The sequence below is a fragment of the Schistocerca serialis genome, chromosome 4 (assembly GCF_023864345.2).
Source record: "Schistocerca serialis cubense isolate TAMUIC-IGC-003099 chromosome 4, iqSchSeri2.2, whole genome shotgun sequence".
In the NCBI taxonomy this organism is placed as follows: domain Eukaryota; kingdom Metazoa; phylum Arthropoda; class Insecta; order Orthoptera; family Acrididae; genus Schistocerca; species Schistocerca serialis.
Window position 1 is genome coordinate 678,846,039 of NC_064641.1, and position 16,284 is coordinate 678,862,322.

General features: G+C 35.9%; 1 protein-coding gene and 1 non-coding gene across 6 annotated transcripts in view; both read right to left on the reverse strand.

Moving 5' to 3' along the window:
* LOC126473163 (alpha/beta-tubulin-N-acetyltransferase 9) overlaps positions 1–16,284 on the reverse strand; it is a 77,208-nt gene that overhangs the window by 36,914 nt on the left and 24,010 nt on the right. For 3 of the 5 annotated variants that reach the window (XM_050100035.1, XM_050100030.1, XM_050100031.1), the window contains exons 2-3: positions 10,174–10,283; positions 429–485 (exon numbers count right to left, since the gene is read on the reverse strand). In XM_050100035.1, coding sequence (XP_049955992.1) covers positions 429–485; positions 10,174–10,270 — 154 coding nt within the window. In that variant the 5' untranslated portion in view covers positions 10,271–10,283. Of the gene's footprint in view, positions 1–428; positions 486–10,173; positions 10,284–13,044; positions 13,202–13,736; positions 13,861–16,284 lie in introns of those variants that run through there. The other 2 variants (XM_050100034.1, XM_050100032.1) reach the window with 2 other exon arrangements.
* Trnaa-cgc (transfer RNA alanine (anticodon CGC)) lies at positions 4,039–4,110 on the reverse strand. The gene has a single exon. It is a non-coding gene; the product is annotated as a tRNA-Ala (tRNA).

Below are 16,284 nucleotides of genomic sequence, written 5' to 3' on the forward strand. Positions count from 1 at the left end.
CAATAATTCTGGCAGGTGCTTAGAGTTCTGCATTGGTCAGTAAATACAGGGCTGTGAGATTGTACTCTGTATGTTGTGCTGCAGATACTTGATGGAAATCCTCAATTACATAATTTTTTTTTTTTTTACGATGTCTTATAACAGATCTAATAATTCTGGAGTATAAATAAATATTTTAAATAATCTGTAGCCTATCAACAGCCTTACAGAAAACAAACAGTATGTTTTGAGTTTGCATGGCACCCTGCATCAAATTTCTTTTCTAGGTGTTGAATTCTTGTACTTGGTTATTGGATTTAAAAAAAGCAAAGCTTGTGGCTGTCTTTCAGAGTACTGTCTCCTTTCCATAATCTAAAATTGTTAGAATACTTAAAAATCATATTTGATTGTGAAAATGCCACAGCAACTCTTTTTGTAGGTGTACTTACCAATTTCATTGCCACTTCTTTTGAATTCTTGTTTTTCAATTATGATGAATGTGCATTCTAGAATAAAATAAAAGAAACAGTATATGAGAACTTGCATTTCATGTGCTCTATGTAACATTATGTTAAGTATATCATTCTGTTAACATGAAGGCAAAGTTTACTCGAAAATAATAATGCCAGGAGATTTGTGTGTAAAAGTGGCTTATTTACGTAATTCGTTCAGAGGTACTGAAACTATTGGATATGAGGTGGAGGAGCAGAGGGTGGTTTAATTATAGAAGTAGAGATGTAGTCAAAAAGAGAAAAGTGGCCAAGTATTATGGCCAACAAAGCAACAAGATGAAAGAACAAGGTTGGGATATTTGAAACAGCTAAAGAAGCAAGAAAACTCCTCCGCACAGAAAAGCAAGAGTGTATAAAGTAAACATCAAGATAACACTGGCAGAAAAAGATCGAACAGTAGGCCATACAAGATACTTTTCCATGATTCTCAAATTTTTCAAGAAAGGATATAATGCAAGAATTGGTGTGACCTGCACTCCAGCTGTAGGTCAAGTGTGTCTAGTGCCCAGATAGGTTGGTTGCAGGTCCTCAACTAGGCTCCTCACTAGCACTAAGCCAAAGCCAGTTTTCATCAGAAAGCACAACAGACCTCCAATTTGCCCTCCAGTGAGCTGTCACTTGGCACCACTGAATTCACAAATGGCCATAGTTTGGGATTGGTGCAATGCACACTACAGGGTCTCTGGCTCAGAGCTGTCCTTGACATAACTGAGACTGAAGTCTGTGTGAGTTCTGTTTGCGAGAGTGTGTGTGTGTGCATACGTGTGTCTATTGTTGACAAAGGCCATTGGCCAAAAGCTTTAAGTGTGAAAATCTTTTTGTTGTGCCTATCTGCGACTCAGCATCTCCGCTGTATGGTGAGTAGCAACTTTCCTTCTCATAATATTATAACAGTTCATTGTGTCACTGTTGTGCCAACTGTTGCTCAAATTGCTGCTGCAGATACAGTATGATGCACTAGAGCCAGTCGCCAAACATGACAGTTTTTCCCCTCCTGATAGTGCCATGTGGGCATCTGGAGCCTCGTCTTTCTGCAACCATACATTCTCATGACAACCACTGCCAGCAATCATTCGATTTCAGTGAGGTGTTGATAATGGCATCTTTTACATCGTAAATCATTCTTGACTAACATCAAGTCACCATGTCCAATCTCAAAAGTAACTAACACCCATGACCTTTACAGTGTGTATTTCAAACAAATCTGATGTGCATTCCTTTAGTGGTGCCACTAGTGCCACCTATATGCAACTGCCCCAAAATCTGAAAAGAAATAATCTTTCAGATGTAGAAACATGGGTACCAACTTTCATTCGTGTCACACACTTCCTTCTTGTTGTTGCAATTTTTTTTCCACCAGCGTGTTATAGCTGACAAATTGTAGAAATAGTGGCTTATGAAATATTCTTTTATTTTGTTTTTAAATGCCCATACACTTTTTCACCAGAAAATAAAACTTCATTCTGAACTTTAGAATTGCATAGCCATATGACAATTATTTCTACTTTTAGTATTGGTGTCACGAATTTGCAAGTTTATCTTACCTCCACTCTTGTTATTAACTACATTGGGAATATATGCATTGACATGCAAGGGTAAGAATCCCCGAGTCTGTGAAGATGGTCCTGCAACATGTTTGGTTATCAACTGTACACAATACTTTTACTGCTCACTTGTTTAGAGCACATACTTTTTTCACCTTGGCTGCAACAGCCCTGAAGCTCATGCCATACAACAGAACTGAGGGAAAGTATTCCAGAAATACTGTCTGCATGATGACACAGAGAGAAAGATATTTGAGTGCAGAGCAAGCAGGAAAGAGTGTTGTGGTTTACTTATCTATAGTCTAGTACTACCTCAGTTAATTATCCATGTGGACACCCAGAACTATCACACATGAAGCATCATCCAGTGTATGCCCATTAATCTCTACTTCTGATACCTGTAAATGATTTTTATTTGTTTGGAATTGCATAATATTAGTTTCACAAAGATTAAGGTGAAGCTATTGGCTGGGAACCAGTTGTAACCATGTTCCATTATTCTCCTGGCTACATCTGGTATGGGTGTGTTTGGCCCTATATCAATACATCTGTATCATCACTAAATGTTACAGTTCTCAAAGAGTGTTCCAATGGCCTGGGTAAATCATTTATTCAGGCAACAAATAAGAGTGGGCCAAGATCTGAAACATGTGCTACACCATATTTAATGTATTTCAACTCTGAAACTTGATCTTATCCCTGTTGTATCATTTGAATAATGGTGCCCACCATTTTCTGTTGTTAAGATATGACTCATTCCATGCAAGGGGAAACATCATGCAAAGCAGGGCTCACCTCAAATGGTGGTCAATGTGGGATCACTGAATTGGTGATCTGGTTATCATTAGGCAATAACTGCTTTAACCTTTGGCATGACGAGATCAGGGGTTGGGGGTGGGGGCATAGGAATTACAATTTATCACCAAATTATGCCTGTTGCATTTGTCATTTCTATGATTTCACATGGCTGAATACTAAGGACTCATTCTAGTTTTTAAAACTCCAGGAAAGCTTAGATTGCAATGTTTTCAAAATAAATTATACTATTATATCAATAATTTCTCATATCATAGCAACACACAAAGTAAATGTTTATTTGTGAAACTTAAATTGGTGAAAGCTCAAAGAGTATTACAACAAATACTCAAATTCCTCTCAACAGATTGCACACCAACTTCTACAATATTTGGATAATCAGTTGAGGGATGACTTGGACTGCCTGACTGCATTGATACAACACTGTCACTGTGCAACTTTTTAATATCAACATGACACTTGTGCAAATAACTACTTGTGTTCTCTCATCCAGATTTAATTGCCTACAGAAGTGTTGTAGGGTGAGATCATTGTTACTTTTTCATATCTCTACTATATTTCATTACTTTTTTCATAACAAAAAAATACTTATTTATATATTTACCCTCTTATCTCACTAGTTTCTAAATATTTATTTACACTATTCTGTCTGTCTGTTCCAGCATCAACTTAAATGACTCATTTCAACAGCTATCAAGTGACCACTAATTGCAAGTGATAACTGACTTAGCAACAGAAACAAGTCAGTGATTCAGGCTCCACTTCATCAGTAGTCATTACTGAATTCTCTGTTGAGTCATATAAATTAGGTTTGTAGCAGATTCTCTATAACAAAATTATAGATACTACAGTGGAGCATCAGTTATCTGAACTAATTGGAAGACATGGGTTATCAGAAAATTGGTTTATTTAGAAAAGTGAACTGCATACTGCTATTTACCAGTTTACCAATAAAAACTAAATATATTTATAATAATATGGATCTCTTTTATTATTACAAAGGCAAGTACAGTAGTGGTGGTGGTGGTTAGTGTTTAACGTCCCGTCGACAACGAGGTCATTAGAGACGGAGCGCAAGCTCGGGTTAGGGAAGGACTGGGAAGGAAATCGGCCGTGCCCTTTCAAAGGAACCATCACGGCATTTGCCTGAAACGATTTAGGGAAATCACGGAAAACCTAAATCAGGATGGCCAGGGACGGGATTGAACCATCGTCCTCCCGAATGCGAGTCCAGTGTGCTACCACTGCGCCACCTCGCTCGGTAAGTACAGTAGAAACATATGTAGTACAGCCTAGTAAACAAAAAACAAAAAAAACAAAAAAATTACATACGATATACGGATTTGGGTATACAGTACATATGTAAAGAATTAACACTTTAAAAATCCTTAATTTTGATTCACGCACTTTTTTCATGACAGGTTTCTGATACTGGTTGCTTTTATCTAGAGCTCTAAATCACTGGAAGGTAGTATCTAAACGCATAAATGCTTCAGAAGTGGGCAGTACATATTCACTTTTTCTTCCAGACCACTAGATGATGAGATGGTGGCAGTGTCAGCTCTATATGTGATGAGATTTACAATCTTCCTATCCTGTATGACTTGGTACCCTGGATCTGCATCGTCGATAGTCATCCATTCTGGAATTTTTTCTTCATCATCACATTCATGGCAATTGAGTTCTTTTAACATACTGAGCATTTCAGACATACCATTCCTTATTTCCTTTTCAATTAGACTTTGAGAACTATCCATTGTACCCTAAATTCCAAGATTTTTTTAAAAAAATCTGTTCCTTTACGCTATCCCATGCTGTTTTGATCTTTAAAATCAATATTTATATGATTTCTTAACACACTTTTGTCTCTGCCTTTTTCTTGTTCAAACAATAACGTTTCTGTAACACAGTTTGAAACACTCAATAACAGCTTGGTCCATGGGCAGTAATAAAGAGGCTACGTTAGGTTGAAGAAACATCACTTTTATGAACTTGTCATTTTCATTTAAGATATCACTTGATGAATGAGTTATTGCACTTTTAAGGAGCAGTGATGTTTTCTCCCTTTTGCTATTCTTTAACTGACGAGCTTTTACAGAGTGTGCAAAAACTTCCGTAAACCATTCCATGAAAATCATATCATCCATCCAGGCACTCTTTTATGAGAGGTAAGCTATAATCATCACAGATATTTTAACATGCTTGAAACAACAGTTTTTTACTCTTACCAGTGATGAGCATAGGCAATTGGTGGCTACCAGTAGTATTAGACACAAGCCAAAGTAGTAATATGATCTCTGCTTATTTTAGGACCAGGTACTGCCAATCACAAAGTGAAGCCAGATTTTTCTTGGCAAAGCATTCCAATTGAGTCCAGTTTTATCGGCATTATAAACGTTTTTCAGAGCATAATCTTTGTCCCTCAGTATGTCCCTTAGTTTTACTGTCTGCTGAAGAATCAACAGACAGTTTTTCTCCTTGTATTTGAAGCTCAAGAATGCCATGCCTTGACTATAAGTGTGCTTGGTTTAAATTTGATGGCCCACCAAGATTTTTATTAAATTGAATTGCCTTTTCGCACATAATGGGACCTTCATATAAATCTGTGTTCGTTGCAAGCTCCATAGTTTTATGACATGTTGATACATTGATAGAATCAACTTTAGATATAAAATTTGTGATCCTCATCTTTTGCTTTTAATATCCATAACTGTCAACTTACCACCTTGCACTCATAAGAGAATTTAATTGCAGATTCACCTTCCTCAAACCTTTTATTTATCTCTTACTTAACTGTCGAAGAAAGGACAACATATTTAAATTTATGCATTTTACATCACAAATTTACTTTACATGGCTAAGTTGACACAAGTGATCGTAACAGAGTGCAAATGGTTACTAATGTCAGCAACTCAGCAATGGTGCAGCAGGGGAAGGGGGGGGGGGGGTTGCACCATGACCTTTGAGGAGGGGGGGGGGGGGGATGGCCTAAGTGAATAACAGTTCGGTTAAGCAGGCAATTAGCTGAATGACTTTTGGATAACCTATGCTCTACATTATTGCAAAATATCTGAATGATTATGTAGAACTCTACAAAAGTTTTGTCCCATTTCACCTCAAATTACAGTATTGGATATTTCTTGAATGTTGTAACTTCGTAATGGACTGACTTACTAGAATATGAATGAGCACTTTCTTGTTGCATTTTTCATGTTTTGGTATATCTGTAGAGCAAAGGGGATAATGAATGGTATCCAAATGCAACAGGCTACAATTCATAACATATGAGATTAGCAACCAACTGCACCTTTGTTTTCAAGAAATAACATTTTTCAGTATAAATCTACATGTACTCCATTCCAGATCATGTCACTCAGCTCTCAATAATAAAGGGTGGTGACTACAATGAAAAAAGCGAGATGTCGTACTTACAAAGGAGGTACCCAGAATTTCAGAATTTCTTGTAATCCACGAGAGACTTGAAAACAGTAATAATTTCAAAGTGGCATTTTAGCCTGATGGTTAAGTTATTTGGTTGTTGTGTTGAAGGCTGTGGTTTCAAATACCATTGGATGCAATCCACTTTTTTTCTTGAAAAGGCTGCAATCATTATTTTAATTCAATTAATTGGTTTAAATATGTATATTTTTTCACTTCCAATCCTTTGTTGTTTCATTTTAATCATTACCTAAAATTTTTAATTTTCTCTCATTTTTTCTTCCTTTTATTTATTTATTGTTTTTTATTTGAATGTTTTATTATTGAAACACCTGACAAACAACAGGGAAGTGCAAATTGGAAATGTTCTGAAACAGATTCAAAACCTGAGGCAGCTCCACTTTTAAACTGCAGTCATCTTCTGGCAAGTTTCTTATAACCTGTATTTTTATTTCTTCCTACCATAAATGCTCGTATCAATTTTCTTTATGAACAACATACCAGCAGTTGGTTCAGTATAGATTTATGTAGGCCAAGGTGTGAAACACCCATCCATGGCATCCTACTCCTTCATGACAGTGTGCAGCCACACACTGCTGCAGCTCCAAGACACAAAATGGAACAATTACATAGTACCAAATGACATGGCAAAATATTTAGTACTCTGGACTCACATTCTGGAGGACAATTGTTCAAATTTGTGTCCAACCATCCAGACGTAGGAGTGCTGTGATTTCCCTGTATCATTCCAGGCAAATGTCAAAATGATTCTTTGAAACGTTATAGCCAATTTCTTTCCCCATCCTCGAAATTATCCAAGCTTTCGCTCCGTCTATAAGATCGTCATTGTCAATGGGACATTAAACCATAACCTGCTGAGCAGTTACATTGTCCAGAAGATCAGCCTCCTTTCATTTCACTCTTGTCATAAGGTAACTATCTATTTACTAGATTTAGATGGGAATACATTTTTGGGTGAGAAAAAAGCACACATTTTTATGTACAATAATAAGAAGTGTTGATACAGATGGAGGTTAAATAGATTAACAGTTTATCTCAGTGACGAGTTATTAAACATTTATCATTTACATTCTGTCATTGGCGCATTTTTTGAATGTAGCTTGTACAGATTAACGATTACTTAAGACAGTGAACACATGAAGATGGACTATTGAGTTTGTGCTGTGGTTTTTGTAATTTTCACATGTTTATTTTTCTCTTTATTACCACTCATGTTCCACAAAATCTTCACTTCCCACTTTTTCCTCTTCAGTGACTCATGAAGTAAACTATGGTTCTGAAACCTTGTGGATCAGTGTCACATTCTTGTGACAAGTATGGATCACGGCATGAATATGTGATAGTCAGCTGATGAGCAATACGATGAGTATAGTGGATATAGAAGTGTCCTATGATGCATGGAGTATAACATCTGAATTAATACTTTGTCACATGGGGCTTGGTATTGACTGGCAGCATTACTTATTTCTTCTGACCAATTTTGCCTTCTTAGCTAGGAAAGAGAATTACAATTATTCAGCAGAATGTGGGATGTAGTTTATTCGTCTCACAACATAAAGTTACAAATCAAAGAGTTTTGTACTGGAGACACATCAAATTACTTTAAAGGAAATAAGGTTATAATAATTAAACAATGGAAAATCCAGGATGGAATGTAACAATACCAGAGAAGGAAAGTTGCTACTCACCATATAACAGAGATGCTGAGTCATGATAGGTACAACAAAAATTAATTGTGTGAATCTTTTTGTTGTGTCTATCGTGACTCAGTATCTCCGCTATATGGTAAATTATAATAATTAACATATTTAAGCAATAATTTCTGAATTTTTAGACATGAACAATTTAACAAGAACATTTATAACACTTACGGTCATTTTGCAGCTTACAACACAATTTATACAATATATTAACAATTTATTATACTGTATATAATATTTATTGTTTCTTTTATTTTCAAATTGCCAAACTGTCCTGCATGAATTCTTCAAGTGAATAATATCATTTTTCCACTAATGTATTAAATAAGAATCTTTTAGTGAGCCAAACTCCATATTTAACAGATTTGTGTTATTTAATTTATTGTAAATCCTGTTTACAATGGTGTTTGAGCCTAAACTTTTAAATTATGTGAGGGAAGTTTGTACTGTGTCTGTGACAATACTGTAATTGTGGTTGAAATGAAAATTGTCAAGTGAGTTTTGATTTTTATATATGAAAATAAATTTCTTTTAGATGTACAGAGAAGGAATGGTTAGCATTTGTAATTTTTTAAATAATGGGTGACATGGTCAAATAATATATAATGTCCATATAATAGAAGGAAACATTCCGCGTGGGAAAAATTATATCTAAAAACAAAGATGAGGTGACTTACCGAACGAAAGCGCTGGCAGGTCGATAGACACACAAACAAACACAAACATACACACAAAATTCAAGCTTTCGCAACAAACTGTTGCCTCATCAGGAAAGAGGGAAGGAGAGGGGAAGACGAAAGGAAGTGGGTTTTAAGGGAGAGGAAAGACTTACCTTGGGGTTTTAAGGGAGCGGAAAGACTTACCTTGGGGGGAAAAAAGGATAGGTATACACTCGCACACACGCACATATCCATCCACACATACAGACACAAGGTAAGTCTTTCCGCTCCCGGGATTGGAATGACTCCTTACCCTCTCCCTTAAAACCCACTTCCTTTCGTCTTCCCCCCTCCTTCCCTCTTTCCTGATGAGGCAACAGTTTGTTGCGAAAGCTTGAATTTTGTGTGTATGTTTGTGTTTGTTTGTGTGTCTATCGACCTGCCAGCGCTTTCGTTCGGTAAGTCACCTCATCTTTGTTTTTATATATAATATATAATGTCTGATAGACAACAAAGTTAAATTTGAAAACAAACTGTAAAAATGTCTTCTTGTCAACTCTGTCTATTCTGTATAATAATTTATATTTTTGTAACCTGTAAAAGGCAGTATGTGTAACTAACCCATACCTGCACTAAAAAAAATTTTTTTTTAATCTTGTAACTGGTCAGCAAGTAACCATATATACAAATGAATGTGTAATATCAGTGTAAAATGTTCTATTCTACATCCTTAGAATTAATCATATAAACAGTCAACTACCACACTAGCTAGGTCTGGCAGCTAGAAAGAACCCTCCATCAGTCCAGTGGAAACCAGGAACTGAGGGGAGTAAGTTTATGCAGTATGCTTGATTTTGCTTTTCTTCCATGGCATGGTGAAACAGAGAAATGTTTTGAGCCATAAAATTCTTGGTTAGAGCATACAGCTCTGTCTGAAGAGAGTGGCAGAGCCTCACTTGCCACCAGGTGATAACTTTTTAATTTGTGAGATATCTGTCATGGTGCTGTGCCCTATGAGCAGGGGCTCTTCCCATGGGCATCACTCAGTGAGAGTAATGGTGACATGGCTTGATGGCTATTGCCCGGAGTCCTGGTGCCCACATACTCCTCAGAATATGTGGGGAGATAACAACTCAGGCATCAATGGGTGACCCCTGCGTTGTAAGGGTGTAACCATATGGGTATTTACCATGCTGGATACTGTGCGTAATTTCCTGCACGTCCCACACTTCTGTAAAAAAACATATGAAAAGGGTGGAGGTCAAACCCAGATATGGGGACCGAACATGAGTTAAGTGAAGTAAGTGACGTAAAATAAATAAAGTGGGAAAGGTCATAATTCACACCTGAGAAAAGGTACAGTCAGAGAGTAAGATTGCAGCACTTGTCTTCCATGATAAAGTTCATTCACTACACATCTACTCCCTTAAACTAAAAAAATAAACAATCAATAATTTCAGTATGTGACTTGTCAGTTTAAGATCCCAGAAACTGAAGTTCTTACTGTTGGCATCATGAAGCCAGCTTTGTTGCATTGAATATTCTTCTTCGAGTGTTAATGGTTCAGAGGCAGTGAGATGCTGAAGCTCTTCAGATTGCATCCATTCATGATATCTAAAAATAAAATATAGGAAAAATATTAGGAAATTTAATGTTGTTACATATAATTCCAAAGCTTTCAACAATTTAATGCCATGGACATAGATACAAGCTCTCACTAAAACTTTGTCATTCTTGATATTATAGACTCTACATCCCATGAAATATGAGATCAAGAAATGGCATTTCTGCTCAGTTCAAGACAATGCAAAAGGAGATGAAACATACAAAAGTGACAGACATAAAAGAGTTCAATTTTGTTTCATTTAGATACATGACATAATCCAATTAGGCTCTTACGAAAGGACTGCAATAGTGCTGGATATTCACAAGTAACACTTCACCTGTGGAACATGTTACAGTCCAGTCTGTTATGTATTTAAGAGCAGCGAAGACATTGCATATATTGTTACATCTTAAACAACATTGGCAAAAAGCTTTGAATATGAATTTAGAGAGAGAGAGAGAGAGAGAGAGAGAGAGTGTTCCTTCTCAGTGCTAAATGTCAAAATGGCATGTTATAGCTCTAAATATTGTTCCTCTGGCATTAATAAGAAAAGAAGTTACTGTGTCAAAACCATAAATCCTCTTGATAAAATTTTAAAACTCCAAGAAGACTGAATGACTGGACAATGCTTATATTCAACAAGCAAAATTCCAATTACTATCATACACAAATGTAAAAAACTATCCTAGTTTCAGAACTGTTAGATCCTTCCTTGGGGATGAAAGTACAATATGTTGGGGAAGATTGGAAAGCTGGAGGTAACTATGACCACAGTTTGAGAGGAACTCCCATGTCAGGATTAGGGGAGACAAAAGTGATGGGAAGGTGTCAGGAAGAGTAGGAGGTCAATGATAGTTTATTGGTAAACACAGTGCCATCTCCAGCCCAGAGATACCAGAAGAGCACTGAGAAGTAAAAATGGATTAAGAGGGAGAAAAGTGAGAAATGAAATGAATACTGCAATTAAGAATTACAAGGAGAGCATAAAAGGAAATGAAAAACGATAAAGAAATAAAAAATAATAAAGTGAATAATTGATTAAATAAACACACACATAAATTTAAAAAAATAGTGGGATGGACTGTTCTACATGGCATTACCAAACTATTTAATTCATAACCTCTAGATTCCTACAACATGAATTAAGAGAGCTGAGTGCATGCTACACCACATGGGCCATTTGGATCTTCCCTCCCAGTACTAGTTTCCCTTAACTATGGAGATGGGATTTTACTCTCCAGCATGTCCTCGTATCCTTCAATCTTCCTGGACTTAAACCTTCATTAACAACCCACTTCCTTTTTTTTAGTATTTCTTTATTTATTTAATCCCTTATTTGCTATATTTCTTCCTTATTTTCATCTTCTCCCTTTCTTTTTGGGTTTTCCCCATCACTGCCCTGTTTGTTCTTAAATGGACTATTCTTTACATTTCTCTTCCTCTAAACCCATCCTTGCTACTAACGTACTGTTTTATGTGGAGCTCCTAGATTCAACTTTTGTAAACCAATTTCCTAATTCTGCTTTTGGTTGGACATTTAAACACTTCAATATTGAGTCTGGAAATGTGATTCTAGGTGCCAGATTTCCTCTCCCACAATCAGTATTCATGCCAATAAAAATGCTTTGATTTTAAAAATGTTGGTTAAAACAAAGCAATTTTATTTGGAGTGAAAGAAAATGAGTAGTATTAACTGAGCAGGAAGTTATTCATTTCCTTTAATTATTCGAAGTGGAACACATTTTATTTTTATTAGAAAGAGGGGGATACATAAATCATGAAAAATCAAACTGATGGGCAACAATTCTGTATCCAGCATAGCTTGCTAATTTTTAAATTGCTGTACCCACCTATTCCTTTAATGCCAAAGGCTCTCATACACAATCAATGAATAGTGAGAAAACATTTGCTAATTCTATGTGCAGAAATATGAATATGTCCAAAAGCTAGGGCTGTCTTTTCTACTTTTACATGTGTCCCTTGGCAGTAATTGGAATTTGGCTCCTGAAAGTAAATATTTGCAGTTTTGGTTCCTTACAGTTTTAAAACAGTTAATGTGTAATATGATGGTTATCCAGACAACAAACATGGTAAACTTGTACAAGAGACAAAAAGCCAAGAAAAAAGTTATAAATTCTCGTAAATGTGAAATTAGAAATTATCATAGGTAAACGGTGATTAAAGAAATAATGGGTAAAAGAATTCTGACAGTGGTACTGTTGGAATGAAATGAGCTGAAGTTTTCTGGATTGTAATAGTGAAAAACAATCAGCAACTAGCAATCTTTAAGTTCCTGGCTGCTGATTACCTACAGGTATGTATAGTCATGGAGTTTTCCAAGCCATTTCAATGTCAATAACATTTACTTAAAACATACATACTCTGGAAGTCATTGTGAAGTGCGTGGCAGAGGGTACTTCTGATTGTACCATATATTAGGATTTCTTCTCATTCTATTTGTCTATGGAGCACAGAGGAACAACTCTTTAACTAACTCTGTAATTAGTGTAAACTTGTATCCACAGGCCCTAGGTGAGTGATATATAGGGGACTGTGGTATATTCCTAGATTCTTCAGTTAATACTGGTTCTTGAAACTTTGAAAGTAAAGTTTCATGAGATAAGTAGTATCTTATCTTCAAGCATCTGCCAATTCAGGTTTTCGCTTTCCAATGAATCAAACAAACTTATGACCTTCTGTGCTGCCTTTTCTCAACATATTCAATACCTTCAGTTAGTTCCATTTGGAATGGCCAACTACTTTACTCACAATTGAACTTGTGTGATCATTCCTCTTCATATCACCACAAATTGTCACACCAGGTATTTGTCTGAGTTGATTAATTCCATCTGTGGTTCAATGATATTGTAGTCATCTGACACTTCTTTATGTATTTTGTGAATGTACAATTATATTTTTCTTTAGATTTTACAGCAATTAGCAGTGTATATCTCAAGAGTTTTCAGGTTCCACAATGGACACAACCAATACACCATTTTGCATACACTGTAGACTGTTTAGTAGGCTGAAATGACATTTATTCAGAAATGCTGAAGTACACATTAACAAAGACAAGCATCTGTTACAAGCTCCATTAATAATCAACTGTCATTAAAGAACCACACTGTATTTGTGATTATTTAGGATAAATTTAATATGTGTAAATCTACAGGAAAGTTGCTATTCTGGAAAAAAAAAAGTTGTTGCTCCCTCAGTTATATGAAACGGCTCCCATTTATCTTCTAACATTAGGTTAATACCTGTATAATAACACTGATGTGGGCACATGTGGAAGAGTCCCTTTGCAGAGCTATGAACAGGTTTAAACAAAAATACATTTCAAGCTAAAGTCCTATGCTACCTTGTCACCACTGTGAGTTCAGCAATTTCTCTGATGGTATATTTCTGGTTTCTAGATAAGTTAGCAAATCCATTTTGCACCCAATATTTCAACAACTGACCTAGTTACTTCCTTCAGGTCCTCTGAATAGTGGTCTTACATATGCTCTCTGTCAATCTTGAAACCACGTTATCTAGGCAATGAGCACATTTTGACCAGTACTTGGGGTCTAAAGGTGAACAAAACTGTGGACAAAACAGAATTGTAAACCCAGTTAAAAACCTTAAAATATGCTATTAAGAAGTCACGTTAAACATAACTGTGAAAGCATAGGAATACCACTGACTGCTTTTTTCAGAATGTTTCCTGTAATGAAACTTAAACCTACAATCAGCTGTTAATATTGGCATAATGAATTGTTTTCTTATTGTTTGTAACAGTAAATTTGTTACATACAAAAGGGTGGACTTATTGTACAATTAAGAATGATAGTGAAGAAGAATTATTTTAATCAAATGAAACAACGCGATTCCAGAGACCTTTTCAAGTCTCACACATTTATGATGTATATAAGCAAACTGAAGCTATGAATAAAAGTTTGTACTAAGGCCAGGATTTGAACCCAGGTCTTCTACTCACTAGGCAGGTGCACTAACCACTATGCCACCCTGGCACAGAGACCTTTGCACAACTGCACAGATTACCCTAGGATGTCTTGCCTCCTCCCCTGCTGCAGTTTTGTTAGACTTTAAGGGGAATACCAGCTAGGCTGAGGTGCGACTGGGAATTTGAATGGTGGAAGAAGGCAAGCTAGCATAGTTCATGCAGTTGTGCAAAGCCATTGTGTCAGGGTGGCGTAATGGTTAGTGTATGTGCCTTCTGAGTAGGGGACCCGGATTCAAATCACAGCCTTGGCACAGATTTTCATTTGTTGCTTAAGTCTGCATGTACACATCATAAGAATTATTTTTACATATAAAGTGTAATATGGAAATTGAGTTGTGTGCTAAGAACATAATCATCTTACATGTGGTCTTTGTTACCTGCTGAATGAGTGAATAAGGGCACCTACAGTTTAACGCGCACTCTGAACCAAGGTGCAACTTGTCATGTTTCACATTAACAGATTATTCCCAGAGTTGAAAAAAGGAATAAATGACAAAAAAATCCTAAGACCAACTGAGGATCGAACAATACACTTTTTGATTGGTTGTTTTGCACTTACTCCCTGACAAGGGAACATTCCCAAGGGTCAGTAAATGATCTTGATAAAACTTGGCTGTGTCTATAGGTGGCAAAATAGTTCAACATGTCTTTTTTTTGTGTTCAGTTTCACTTTTATGGACTGAAACACACCCTGAAAAGTAATTTGGCATTTTAGGTTTACAGGGAATTTCTTTGAAACAGTGATACATAACCAAGGTTTTTCATATACAAGTTGATATGTAATTAAAGTTCTCGAAACCTGTTTAATCAACTTTTCTAATAATTTGAAATTTTGCAAAATACCCCACCACCATTAATTAATTTTGAAAAATGAAAACTTTTGTTACAACAGAAATTAAAGAAGCTTTGAAGCCACATACATCCCTATGTAATAAAACTGGATCCAGAAATGCCTTTTTGGAAAATAAGCTGTACACAATCAGCTATGAGAGTACTTTCAACATCTAATCATTCACTACTATTCTATTTATTTTACTTATACCAGATTTATGTTTAATTGTTATTCTACATTTTACATTCATGATTTTTTGCCATTTCACATACATGTATTTTGCAATTGAAAATAATAGCTAGTTCATTATTATGAAAGAATATAATTACACAGATCTGTAAGCAAATATTTAACAACATAACTTTTTTTTACACAATACACATAAAATGACTGAAATATCTTCACACAATATACACAGTGGAGAAGACAATACATAAAGAAAATTCAGCAGGATTTCAAAATCTCATAGGTGATTCTCTTAATATCCTAACTTGTATCACGCATATTTCAGTGCATTGGTATGTCTTGGCAAAGAATTGATTATGTATTATTGACTGCAGCTTAATTTTATCATGTCCCAAGTGGAGATTGACATCATAATCACTCAACAGAACTAGATCTGAAAATATTCTCGAAAAGTTCTTCCAACATTAAAAGCTGTAAACATGTATATGTTCCATGTCTCTGCCTGTCCCATCGAGCCCTCTGAGATCACCGGATGCCTCTTATTATTGGGTAAAATGCTCACCATCCTTTTTTTCCATACTGAGCACCTGCCTTTTAATAGTTTTAAGAGAAACGAATGGTGGATTTGGATCAAGAATCTCATTTTGAAGCCCCAAATGTACTTGTAACAGTAAACAAACATCTGAGCAGTCGAAAGATATTTGAAAGATGTTTTTTTTCCCAGTGAGGGAGAAATATCCATATTATTGTTAGATTCTTGAGGTGGTCAATGTGAAAGAACCATTTAGAGCAACATATCTGAGGACAAGCAACATGTTCGCCTGGTGATCCCAAAGGATTGAAAGCACAGGTACAGCCGTGGAACATACACACAGCTTTCAGTGTTGGAAGAACTTTGCAAGAAGACTTTCAGACCTAGTTTTGCTGAATCATTATATGTCAGTCTCCACTTGAGAAACAATATAATCAAGCTGTCGTCTTTAGT